We start from the raw sequence: 12925 nt of genomic DNA on the forward strand, positions 1-12925 counted from the left end.
CTTTTCCAAAAATTCACTTAAAACTCATTTTCTTTAATCTCTCATAACTTCTTCATCTTTTGATTTTAAGACAACTTAAGCTTTCTTTAAGCTTAGTTATCATCTAATGATCAAAACCCACCCATAAAATCAACAAATAATTAACTAACAAAGAAACTCACCTTTGCCTTTGGGGGTTCACGTTGAAGAAGAAAAAAAGAAGATGAAGAGAAATTTTTGGAGAAAATAACTCCATCTTATCCTTATATCCTTATCAATCCCATTTTTAATTAATTTCTAAGTCAAATGACCGTTTTTCCCTTCACTTCATTTAATAATTACTAATAACTTTAGAAAATATCTCCACATAAATCATTGAACTATTCAACTATTTTATTTTTATCCCCAAATTCTGAAATTTTACAATTTAGTCACTAACCCGTAATTTGGGATGTTACAAAACGAACATGTTTGTGAACATTAAATGAGCATATAAATGAACATATTTATGAACAATAAATAAACGAACATAAATACCTTCAAAAATAAATAAACAAATACGAACATGATATTAAAAATTTAAACAAACACGAACCGGATATAAATACCTTTAAAAATAAACAAACGAACACAAGCATAATCTTATTAGTTCAAACTCAATTCTTTTACACATCTAATAATAACCGGTTAAGTACGTAAATAAATTAATAATGTATTTGGGTTTTATAAATTATTAACATATATTATATATAATATTTAAATGCTAAACATAATTTTGGGAAACCTTCGACAGCAGGCTTGTTGGGAAAACACTTGGTCAAAATATCCTTAAAAACTTCTCCAAAATTGCCACAATGGGCTGATTGCTGCCCATGACAGGTAGTATTGTCTCACCACCAAAGCCCTGTCCAAGGGGAATGTATAAGAGCATGATCTACGAGTGTAATCAAGACGGATTGAATGAGGTAAATCGGAAATAATTATTTTTATTTAAATTTTAATTTTTTATATAATATATATATATATTATATTTTTTTATTGATAATATGTTTTAATTTTTAAATTATTATAAATTCATTATTTAACAGCTAACATAAAATTTTACGTTAATATAATCAAGCCTAATCCAAGTAGTAGTAAGCTTGACTCGAGCTTGATTCAGTACAATTCGGAAAAGGTATCCGCCACAACCCACGCCATTCCAGTCCAGTTGCTTACCCCTGCTTCGTGCAATGGAGAGCAACCGAAGGCGACGGTGACATTGAGCTTCCTCGTGGGCGCCGCAATCGAGCTTGGCTGCCAAGTGATAGTCGTAGAAGCCATCACCAAAATGTCATTTTCGAAATCCTGCTTATTTTCTAAACCAAAATTCTACACAATTCCAAATCCGAGTGTTATTAAAGACTATCGGCCAATCTCCTGTTGTTCTGTAATTTACAAGATCATTACTAAAATCATTGTTAGAAGATTGACTGAATTCCTCCCAGAGATTATTACTTTGAATCAAACAGCTTTCATCAGAGGTAGGAGCATTATTGATAATACCCTTCTTGCTTAGGAGATGGTAAAAGGCTATGGAAGAAAATCTATCTCCCCGAGATGTGCTTTGAAAATTGATCTTCATAAAGCTTTTGATTCCATTCATTAGGGATTCATCTCACAAATTCTTAAAGCTCTCCAACTTCCTCATGCTTTCATTGCTTGGATCGAAGCTTGTTTCACAGGAGCAAGGTTTTCCATTTCTTTTAATGGGACCTTAATTGGCTACTTTAAAGGTGCTAGAGGCCTAAGACAGGGAGACCCTCTCTCCCCTTATCTTTTTGTTCTTGCAATGAATATTTTATCTCGAATGCTTAATTTAGCTGATGGAAGAGGAATGTTTGGTTTTCATCCTAAATGCAGGAAAATTGGTCTTACTCATCTATCGACAGATTATTTAATGATATTTTGCAAAGGTAATATTGAATCTATTATTGGTGTTCTTACTATTCTTGATCATTTCTATGAAGTCTCTGAGCTTAAATTGAATCCTTCCAAATGTGAGATTTTTGCTATGGGGATTCCATTAAGAACCATCGAGGATTTACAACAGATTATTGGGTTTCATATCGGAAGTCTTCATGTCCATTACCTTGGTATTCCTCTTGTCACCACAAGCTTACCGAAAAGGATTGTCAAGCTTTAATTGATAACATCAAGCTCAAGCTTCATCATTGGTCTGGGAGAAATCTCAGTTATGCAAGCAGACTATAGTTCATTAGATCAGTCTTATTCAATGTCAGCAACTACTGGTGCAAACAACTTGTTTTGCCAGCTTCAATCCTTAAAAATGTGGAACATATATGCTCTAGATACTTCTGGAAAGGAGTAGATAAATCTGCTGCTGGTGCTCGTGTGAGCTGGGAAAATATTTGTCTCTCCAAATCAGATGGTGGCCTCGGACTGAAGAATATTAAAACTTGGAATAGAGCTTGTCTCATTAGTCTAATTCGAAAAATATTAGCGGGAGATGGATCACTGTGGGTTGCATGGCTTAAGGCCTGTGCTTTTAAGGAGCAAGACTTTTGGCACTTCCAAGCTGCTGCAAATGTAAGTTGGAGTATCAGCAGAATCTTAAAATCAAGGGCTGAAGCTCTTCCAATTCTTTCAGTCGGTTCTCCGCATGTTAAGGAAATATGGGACTTGATTCGATTCAAAGGGTATAATGTTTCATGACACAAACTTATTTGGTTCCCATTGCATATTCCAAAGTTTAGTTTGATTGCTTGGATGGCTTTACTGAACAAATTGCCTACTAGAGACCAACTTATTAGAATAGGAATTAACACTGATGATCTTTGTGTTAATTGCAGTAACTCATACGAGACAAGGGACCACCTCTTCTCGTAATGTTCTCTGGCAGTGGAACTCTGGAATTCAATTTTGAACCTTAATGGGATGAATAACACTTACTTATCATGGGAAGAAATGGTTCAAAGGCATGTTCTTCATGGAAAGGGAGGTCTTTGCTTACTACCATTTTGAAAATTTCTTGGACTGCTTTTATTTACTCTCTATGACAGGAAAGAAATATGAGAATTTTCCAAGGACGGCGTAGAACAATCGATTGCTTGCTCAAAGATGTTAAAGACGTTGTTGGAATCCATCTTGGGGGAATCAATATTAATAGACTAGATAATACTAACTTAAAGCTTTGTAATGTTTGGGGTATAGTCTAACCAATCATTTTGTATAGGTTGTTTATTTGATTCTATTGTTGTTGATTGGTTGTTTGGTTGTAACTAAACCTTTATTTGGGTAATAAAATCAGAATTATCCAAAAAAAATTCTACACAATTACTAAAACAGGAAAAAAATCAAATCGGCAACCCGATTATTAGACATATTTTTTTTGGATAAATCAAGATTTTATTACCCAAAAATAGCAGCAAGTTGCTAACAAAACAGTTCAATCAAGGAACAAGCAAAGGGAACTATTTACAACAAATTAGACTATATCCCAATGATTACAAATAGCTAAGTTAATGCTATCTAATCTGTTGAAAATTCTATTACTTAGAAGAGTTCCTACTATCTCCTTAATAGCTTTGATAATTTCTGCTTTAGTTCTGGAAGTTCCTTTGAATATCCGACGATTTCGTTCTTCCCAAATGGTTTAATTAAAGGCGTTCCATGACAGCTTCAGAATGCAAGTTAGCAGTGATTTACCTTTCCATGAAGAGGTTGCCCATTGCAGCAAAATAGTCCAATTCGAGAAATTCATGTTCAGAGAAAGTTGCAGAATTGATTTCCAAATGGAAGCAGTCTTCGAGTATTCGGCAAAGAGGTGGTTCCTAGTTTCCGTTGCTTCCGAGCAGAACATACAAAGATCATTTGTAATAAGACCAAATCGTTGCATTATGTCCTTAGTGGGGAGCCGATCCAAAATAATCATCCATGAAATTATGCTATGCTTCGGGACATGTAAAGGATACCAGAGAAGTTTGTGCCATGCGACTTTAGCATCTCTTGGGCGGATTTCTTCCCAAATCTCTTTAGTACTTTTTACTGCTGTTACACGCACTGTTTGAGCAGCATTTCTGAGCTTCAGCATTCGCTTAAAGCTCTAGCTGGCAGATTGCAGTATTTCCATGGTCCAGAAATCATGCTGCTTAATTATGTAGGATTGAAGCCACACTATCCAAAGAGAACCTTCCCTTACAAGTAATTTCCTGATCAGAAAAAGTAGGCAGGCGTTGTTCCATGATTTGATATCCTTTAGTCCCAAACCTCCTTCTGATTTTGGTTTACAAATTTTCACCCAACTCACCCTTGCACCGACAGCAGAAATGTCCAAACCTTTCCAGAAAAATCTGGAACATAATTACTCAATCTTCTTGATAATGGTATGTGGTAAAACCAGCTGTCTACACCAATAATTCGCAACGCTGTAGAGAACTGTCTTTATAAGCTCAACTCTGCCTGCGTAGCTCAAATTCTTTCAGACCATTGGTGAAGTCTGCTCTTGATGGTGTCTAGCAAAGCTTTGCAATCTTTATCGGTAAGCTTTCTGGTGACAAGATGTACCCCGAGGTATCTAACATGTAGTTTTCCTTGTTTGAAACCAGTATAATTGATGATAGATTCAAGATTATGAGCCAAAATACCTGCAGTGAAAATCTCACATTTACCTGCGTTGAGCTTCAACCCATAATATTCATAAAAACAATCCAAAACAGTAATCACTCCCAAAACAAACTCAAGGTTTCCTTTGCAGAAAATCAATAAGTCATCAGCAAATGACAAGTGAGTGAGTTTAATTTTCTTGCATTTAGGATGGAAGGAAAAAATCCCTCTGGAAGCAGCGTTATTGAGAATATTAGAGAGCACATTCATAACCAGAACAAATAAAATAGGGGAAAGTGGATCACCTTGTCTGATTCCTTTTGCGCCCTTAAAAAACCAACCAAGCTTCCATTAAGAGCAATGGAATATCTAGCATTCGTATAGCATGAAACAATCCAATCGATGAATTTTGGAGGAAAATCCAGAGCTTTAAGAACTGCATAAATAAAGTCCCAATTGATGGAGTCAAAAACCTTTTGAAGATCAATTTTCAGTGCACATCTTGGTGATATGAACTTCCTCCCATATCCTTTAACAATTTCCTGCGCAAGAAGGGTATTATCTACTATACTCCTTTCTTTAACAAAAGCCGATTTATTAGGTGCAATAATCCTTGGCAGTATGTTAGTAATTCTATTGACAAGAATCTTTGTAATGGTCTTGTAAATAACCGAGCAACAAGAAATGGGTATGAAGTCAGAAACTGTGCTAGGATTCGACTTCTTTGGAATCAAGACAATAGTGGTTGCATTAAAGGCTGGATAAATAAATGATTCTTGAAAGAAGTACTTTATTGCCTTAATAACATCATTACCAACCACTGGCCAAGCTTTCTTGAAAAAGAGAGAAGTAAAACCGTCCGGTCCGGGAGCCTTGTCATTGCCTTGGCTGAAAATGACCTCTTTAATCTCATCACTAGTAACTTCCTTGACAAGAGCTTCAGTGTAACAAGTGATGAAATAGGTTGCATAAGACCTTTAAGAATTGCACGAGAGCATTCTTTTACTTCTGGATCCTTGGAACCTAAAAGATTTTTGAAGAACTCAATTATTTTCGAGGACATTTCATCAAATGATTCAAGTCTTTCCCCCCGATTATTGACAAGAACCCTTATAGTCTGCCTCTTGTTCTTAGTAGCAATGACTGAGTGAAAGAATTTTGTGCATTTATCACCCTCCTTAAGCCAATGCATTTTAGCTTTTTGTTTTAAGAACATCGTCTCTGCTTCTGTTAAAGAATTGAGCTCCTTTTGTAACTCGAGTTATTTCTCCAAGGAATCATCACCTCTTAAGGTAAGAATTTGATGCCTATCAAGTTCTTCTCTTTTTAGTCTAGTTCGAGCCGAGATGTCACTGAAATGGTCATTATTGAGCTGCTTAAGGCTTTCTTTGAGACGTTTAAGCTTTAAGAATAAAGACTTCATTGGGTTGCCTTGCACTGCCCTATTCCATGATTGACTAACAATGTTAAGAAAATCTGGATGCAAAGTCCAACAGTTGAAGAAATTGAATGGTTTGGGTCTATTTGAATGAGTCTCTTTGTGAAGATCAATCACTGCCATACAATGATCAGAAGGACCAGGCGCTAAGAATTCCACAGAAGAGTGAGAAAAATAATCGAACCATATATGATTGATGAGAACTCTATCAAGTTTTCGAGCAAGGAAATTGTCACTTTGTTTGTTACTCCACGAGAATGTTGGACCAAAGAAAGGATGGTCTTGTAACTGTAGATCTTGAGTAATATGCTGAAATTCTAACATGTTAGAGGAAGTGATCATACCCATAAGCTCGTGATCAGAACTTTCATAATTATTCAAGATAACATTAAAGTCACCTCCCATAAGCCAAGGAAGGTCACTATAATTTGATTCAAGATGCCAAAGTTCTTGCCAAAGTTGTCTTCTAATGATGCCATTATTACTACCATATATTGCAGTAATAATGAAGGGAGCGCCATTAAAAAGACCTTTGATAGTGATACTTTGATCAGTAGCTTTACATAAGGAGAAATCCAATCCTTTCCTCCACAAAAACCATATTATGACATTCACTGCAAAATCATAATTGGTGAGAACATTCCAATTCTCAAAAGAAGTAGCTAATAATTCATAAGATTTCTCTAATTTCACTCGAGTTTCCATCAAGCATAGGATATCCACATTATTCTTGGATTCCCTTTGAAGGACTTGGCCTTGTTTAAGAGGATTATTTAATCCTCTTACATTCTAAAAGGAAATTATCATTTTCCTTGGGATGAGGAGCTCGGTTCCCCTCCTTGACTTCCTACTGAAGAACCCTTAGATTTATCAAGATGAGACTTCTTTTTTTTTTTTGAGTTCTTTGATCAAAACAACAACACCAGAAGCAACTGCTCTTACTTTTTTCCCTTGATTCTCTGAGGTAGGGAGAGTCTCATTAATCGTGTTTAGTAGCTCAAAACGATTACTGGACCCTGTTAATGTATCGTGAGCTTTAGCATGCCTTCCTCTATTCCTTTTATTAAGGAGAGTAGGAGCAGAAATTGTATCAGTAGAATTACCTAGCTGATCTGGAATTATGGAGTTCTCTTCTTCATTAGGATCAGTAGAAGTTTCTTGATCATTAACCGTAGTAGAGACTTGTTGAATGGGTTCAGCCGAAGCATCAGTGTTGTTAACAGAATGATATGACTCTAAGGAAGAATGGTTCCCACCTTCAAAATCCTTAGAAGATATGTTCAAAGAAGGTATAGGATCAACAGACATTGCATTTTGTTTATGTTCAGTGCAAACAATTTCAAAATCCAGTGGGGTTGTAGTGGCATAATTTTTTTTCCTCTAAACCATTGTTGAGGTTTGAGGAATAGGATTTTGCTTACATCCTTTAACACAGTGTCCGAACACATTGCAGTATTTGCTCATGATACATGTGCTGAAATTCGAGATGCATTGCGGCCAAGCAACAGAGTCAAACCTCCAAAGCTGCTGCTTTGAAAAAACATACTTCTATTTCGTTGTCTGTTCCACTCACTGCGACACACTCTCTACTCCCCGACAACAAAACCCCAACTATAATAACGGATTCGGAATATTCTATGACAGCAACATCGTTAAACAAAACAATGGTGAAACTCGTAAACGAGAAATCGACGACCGAGAAAATCGAGACGCAGTTCAAGGGTGTTCGGAAACGGAAATGGGGAAAAAGGGTGTCCGAAAAACTTCCCAACAGTCGTGAAAGGATTTGGTTGGGATCTTACGAAACCGTCGAGAAAGCGACATGTGCTTTCGATGCAGCTACATTCTACTTACGCGGTCACTCTGCTAAGTTCAACTTTCCCGGTAATCCATTGGAGATTGCTTGTGGTAAACCTTTAACCTCTTTTGAAATCCTAGCTGCTGCTGCCCTGTTTGCGAATTCGGAGCCTTTGATGATCCATTCTGAGCAACCCGAACCCGCCTCCGGAACGGATTCGTTATCGCCGTCAGTTTCGGAGGAGACATTGCGGTTGAAATATGAATTACCTATGGTCGAACCGATTAAGGATGCTTTGTCGATGGATTTAAGGGATTACAATTTGGATTACGAGATACTTCCTGGATTTGATGATCTTACGGGGTCAATGGTGAGGAGGAGGATGTTGATGGGATTTTAGTTTCAGAATCTGTTCTTTGATAAATTTGTATAATCTGTATACTGTACCACGTATATCTAAGCAAGTCTATTGTGTTTGTCTTCCAATTCGAAAATTTTCAATTTAATACAAAAATTGTTTATTATAAATTATTAAAGATATGATTCTTTATCGATAATCAGTCCATCCAATAAAATTAGATATTATATTTTTTAAATAATATTAGAAGTTTGAATATTAATATCGTAAAAAATAAAAATAATAATCGAAGTCCACTGCAAACATCAATATTGATTTGAATCCAAAAATAACAAACCTCTCAATTTGAACTACATAGAATAAACTCTGTTAAAATTGTTCAATTTTTATCCAAAAAATCCATTTTAATTTAAAAGATAAAATGGAAATTTGTAGAATTATATTTTTTTATACATTGATGGAAGATTAAAAAAAATCAATTTGAGTAGATTTTTTTATATGTAACTTATTTCTAAACACAAAATTATCACTATAAATAGATATTACACATCTTAAATTTAAGATTAAATCTTAAATTATATTTAAGCGTAAATCTGACATAATGAATTTCATCTCTTTACCCATAGTTTTTTTTCTTAAAATAGTTTATCCATATTACATCTCAATATTTTTTTTACATTTTTTATTATTATACTTACATTATTACACTCTAGAGAAGTACAATAACTCCAACAATTAAATAACTTAATAATAAAATAATATTTTAATTCTAATTTACATTAATTTTCACACAAGTCATTTTCTTTCCTCGTTAAACAAACCTACATATACCCTATTTATATATTAAAAAAAGCACTCCATTAATGATATTAATTTTAAGAAAAACCTAACCTTTTAAGAACAAAAATACAAATATATAATAGGACTCAAGTGAAGACATTATCACACATTTCGTTTTCGCCTTTCCTTTTCCACTTATTTTCAATCAATTAGAAATCTAAGCATAGATTTGACGGGCTTTAATGAGTTAAAAGACAAGTTTAGGGCCTAGCATCAAATTTGCCAACTTTGACCATTAAAAGTCCTATCCACCACCGTTTAAAAGGCTGCTGCTCGTTGCTTCCACACTGTGGGATTTCGTCTACAACCACCACAATTTACACCAAAATTTTGATCCAAAAACAATCCATCCAATACCTCTTAGGTCCCGTTTGGTTCAAGGTATATTCCATTATCGAGGGGAATGTTTTTTTACCAACCGAATATACCCATGTTTGGATGGACAATATTACCAAGGGCCAGTAAAAAATTAATATCAATAGTGATTTTTTACACTGTTTTCCCAGGAATATTAATCCCTCGTCTCCCTTAGGTATTTGCTTATTCCCGTCATTGTTGTCTAAAATAGCCTCCCCACTGCTGAAATCTTCTTCTTCTTCGATTTGGCTTAGGTATTTGCTTTCAAAATTGGGATTCCCAAAATTGAAATCCCTAAACCATAAAGCGTTCATTCCTTCCTCACGCTCCACCGCTCTAGCCTCCAACTGTGCGCTCTAGGTTCACAGTCGTTAATGGTTGCCGGCTCATTGCAGCAGAAGGATGACAGAAAGAAGAATTTAGCTCTCGCTCCCTTTGCAAAGCCATTGATCAAGCAAGATTTCAAGACAGTAATGTTCTGTTTTTTCAGTTAATTGATATGTCTATGGTATTTGCCTTAGTTAATCTCAATGATTTAAATCTCATTTGATCTTCCTTTTTTCTCCATTTCAGTCCATACTTCGACAAGTCAAATTTGACAGGTGAATTGATTTATACCCAATGATCCCTTAAAACTGGCAATTTTTCATTAGTTGTTGTTGGTCATAATCTATTCATAAAATCCACCCTTAATTTTTACAGGTGAATTTGTCGTCGCTTTGTTCTGAGTTGCTAATCGATGCATTCTTTTTTATATATGTATAATTAATTTTCTTAGCTTGCGTTCCATCTGGCTTTCTCTATCTGTTTCCCTTTATGGCGTACTTTCATATTACTCTTTTACTGGTCTCTTTCCTTTCTTGGTTTATGTTAAAAGAAAAAATAACTAAAAGATTAAAATTCTGATAATTCAAGTGAAAAGTCAAAAGTTATGTTGGAATTTCTGTTGCATTTGGATTATTTGTTCAATCCAATGGGAATTTCATTTTTCGAGATTTTTCTTTTTGATTTATGGAAAAGATCTGAGAAAGCAAACAACATGATATGGTTTTGTGTACTTGTAATTTCTGGGTTTGGAAATTAGAATGGACTGTAATTTGTTCAGAAATGTAAATACATGCCTTTTTAGTTTATTGTAGGTGTGGAAGTGAAAGTGGAAGTAGAACGGATTTTATCTAAACTTGTTTTAAGATTGATTGATTTTTTGTCTATAAATTGATTATCAAATTGTTATTTTCCATGGACTTAGTCTGTGATTTCTTGACTTTGATGTCTTTCCAGGGTTCTTATCGATTGTCGTAGTTCGCATTTCCACAATTTTTTAAAATATGGGACATTGCTTCTCTAGGGTAAGTGCTTTTAGCACATGTTCTTTAAAGAAAGAAGCACAAAACACACAAATTAGGCAATTTCAAAGGCGCGAAATTGCTTGGTGCTAGCATATTCGATGCTGATTTGACAGTTTTTCTCCCAACTATTCTATGTAAACTAACTAAATTCGAACATTTTTCATTAAAGACCTTCAAAAGTCCCTCCATTTTTCTGTTGTCTCGAAAAAAGTATTCGACGAGACTAATTTCAAGTTTCGAGCTTGTTTTTAAGGTCCGATAATGGTTTGGGGTTTTCAAACATATGATTGCCATATAGGTTGAGGTCATTAAAGGGCTAGTAAAGTAATGTAGTAAAGTAATGTAATGTGGTTAAGTTGGCCTCACTGGTTAAAAGACCTCGATTCGTATCGGTTTTCATGAAATATTTGTAATCTTCATGAGTTGAGGTTGTAAAAGGCCTCGGGTAAAATCAATTTTTCATGGATCTTCCGCTGCTTTTATGCTCATATATGCTTACATAATAAACATCGACCTTTTTTTCGAGTTGCAGCTAGTAAATAGTTCAGATAAGTGCATGCCTGCAACTTTAAGCAAACTCTCGAATCTTTTGATCTTTGTCCCTGCTCTTGTTTTAAACGGTTTTTGATTAACCGAAACGATGCAGGAGCCGACCTTTCTGAAGCTGATCTTAGGATAGATAATTCAATGTTCTATCAGATGATATCTTTGTTCGAATCTCCAATCGTTCCTACCTGCAGGCAAATTTAAGCAACGCGAACTTGGAAGGCAGAACTGCAACGGGAAACACATCTTTCAAAGGATCAAATATAACATGTGTTGGTATGTATAAACTTCAGTTTACTCAACTCTCCGTCAGTTGAATATCGATGAACTGTGCATAATTTGCCCGCGAATCTCATTACTGCGTAGTCGGTCAATTTATTTGGTTGTCTTCTTATGATCAGATTTCACATATGTATCACTGCGAGATGATCAACATGAATATCTTTGCAAAGCTGCAGGTGGGTAAGATAACTAGCTATAACAACTGCTTTAAAACATGTTCTACATTTATCCGATTATTGAAACGACATTTTGGGGTTAGGGTGAATTCGACATCCGGAAACGCAACACGGGACACATTGCTTTGCAATTAGATGAAAGATCGAGAAATCACCGCCGCAACGGGTGTTATTCGAGGTATGTAAATATTTTGCTGTGAGGAACCATGTCATATGTGATCAATTGTGTCATTGTTTTTATTGCTTCCCACTTCGAAGACATGTAAAATGTGTATACCTCGTTATGTAATGAAATTTCAAACCAACTGTTGAGGTTTGTAAATGTTTTGCTGTGAACAACTATTTTCAACCTAATGATGTATACACTTTGAGTTTTATGACAAATTTCATGGCCATAATCTCTTTTAATAGCATGTATATCATGGGTATTTTTTTTTATTTTCGGTATATTCGAGCAAGGTTCGGGGTGAAAGGGACGACGATTAGTCACCGATCCTGCAATCTTTTCGGAAACAACTAACGACCATTAGGTCTAAATCCCACATTTTTCGCCTAGGCAGAAGACATCCTAGGACCTGAACACTAGATATGTTGGACAGTCACCTTCGAGGTGAAAGGAACGTTGATGGAGTTGATTTCCAGGTCTTCTTTTTCTTTATTCTTGTAATTGATGTTTCGGGGTTTCAAGCTCGAGCTCTTGTAGTCTTGTCCATGGTGAAGTTTACATGGATACTGCAACAATCATTCATATTGACATTTCTCATTTCCTTTCATTGACGTTTCAACTCAAACGTGATTTTGTTCTCTCGAGTCATTTCTCATTGATGTAGTTTTATTTTTGTACAACAAATGTGCATATGCATGCACATGCACATACAAATATGCTACGACTCTTAATTTCCCATTGATGTGTTACTTCTCCTATTTCACTAACCTAACAGAGAAATAAAATATCAAATGTAAAATTATAAATTGACACTAACCTAACTGAGAAATAGAATTATAAATTGTTTATTTTATAATTTTATATAATATATATAATTTTGATTTTTGTTTAATTGTATATATAAAATTTTAATTTATTTATACACATTTAAAAAGTAAATGCATTCATTTATAATAAAGTCATCTTTATACATTTTGGTAGGAGTAAAATGGTTCATCTATTAAAATGTTCATACGCTTATTTAGTTAAAT

At 34.9% G+C, this 12925-nt stretch overlaps 4 protein-coding genes across 4 annotated transcripts; 3 read left to right on the plus strand and 1 right to left on the minus strand.

Annotated features, from left to right (window-relative positions):
• The first annotated feature begins 851 nt into the window (after positions 1-851).
• LOC120162226 lies at positions 852-2694 on the plus strand. Its single transcript, XM_039172398.1, has 4 exons — positions 852-944; positions 1100-1282; positions 1628-2114; positions 2294-2694. The coding sequence occupies exons 1-4, from the start codon at positions 852-854 to the stop codon at positions 2692-2694; spliced, it is 1164 nt and encodes a 387-aa protein (XP_039028329.1).
• A 940-nt stretch (positions 2695-3634) lies between these two features.
• Positions 3635-4072, minus strand: LOC120162227. The gene has a single exon (XM_039172399.1). It carries the CDS (start codon positions 4070-4072, stop codon positions 3635-3637), a length of 438 nt encoding a protein of 145 aa, XP_039028330.1.
• A 3611-nt stretch (positions 4073-7683) lies between these two features.
• On the plus strand, positions 7684-8220 carry LOC120162240 (ethylene-responsive transcription factor ERF017-like). The gene has a single exon (XM_039172410.1). The coding sequence runs from the start codon at positions 7687-7689 to the stop codon at positions 8218-8220; it is 534 nt and encodes a 177-aa protein (XP_039028341.1). The 5' UTR covers positions 7684-7686.
• Positions 8221-9749: 1529 nt separating this feature from the next.
• Positions 9750-11863, plus strand: LOC120162242 (thylakoid lumenal 15 kDa protein 1, chloroplastic-like). Its single transcript, XM_039172411.1, has 7 exons — positions 9750-9845; positions 9949-9977; positions 10755-10834; positions 11368-11409; positions 11442-11546; positions 11672-11732; positions 11812-11863. Exons 1-7 carry the CDS (start codon positions 9750-9752, stop codon positions 11861-11863), a joined length of 465 nt encoding a protein of 154 aa, XP_039028342.1.
• The last annotated feature ends 1062 nt before the right edge of the window (positions 11864-12925 follow it).

This window comes from Hibiscus syriacus, unplaced genomic scaffold (assembly GCF_006381635.1).
Source record: "Hibiscus syriacus cultivar Baekdansim isolate YM2019G1 unplaced genomic scaffold, ASM638163v2 tig00111402_pilon, whole genome shotgun sequence".
Taxonomy (NCBI): domain Eukaryota; kingdom Viridiplantae; phylum Streptophyta; class Magnoliopsida; order Malvales; family Malvaceae; genus Hibiscus; species Hibiscus syriacus.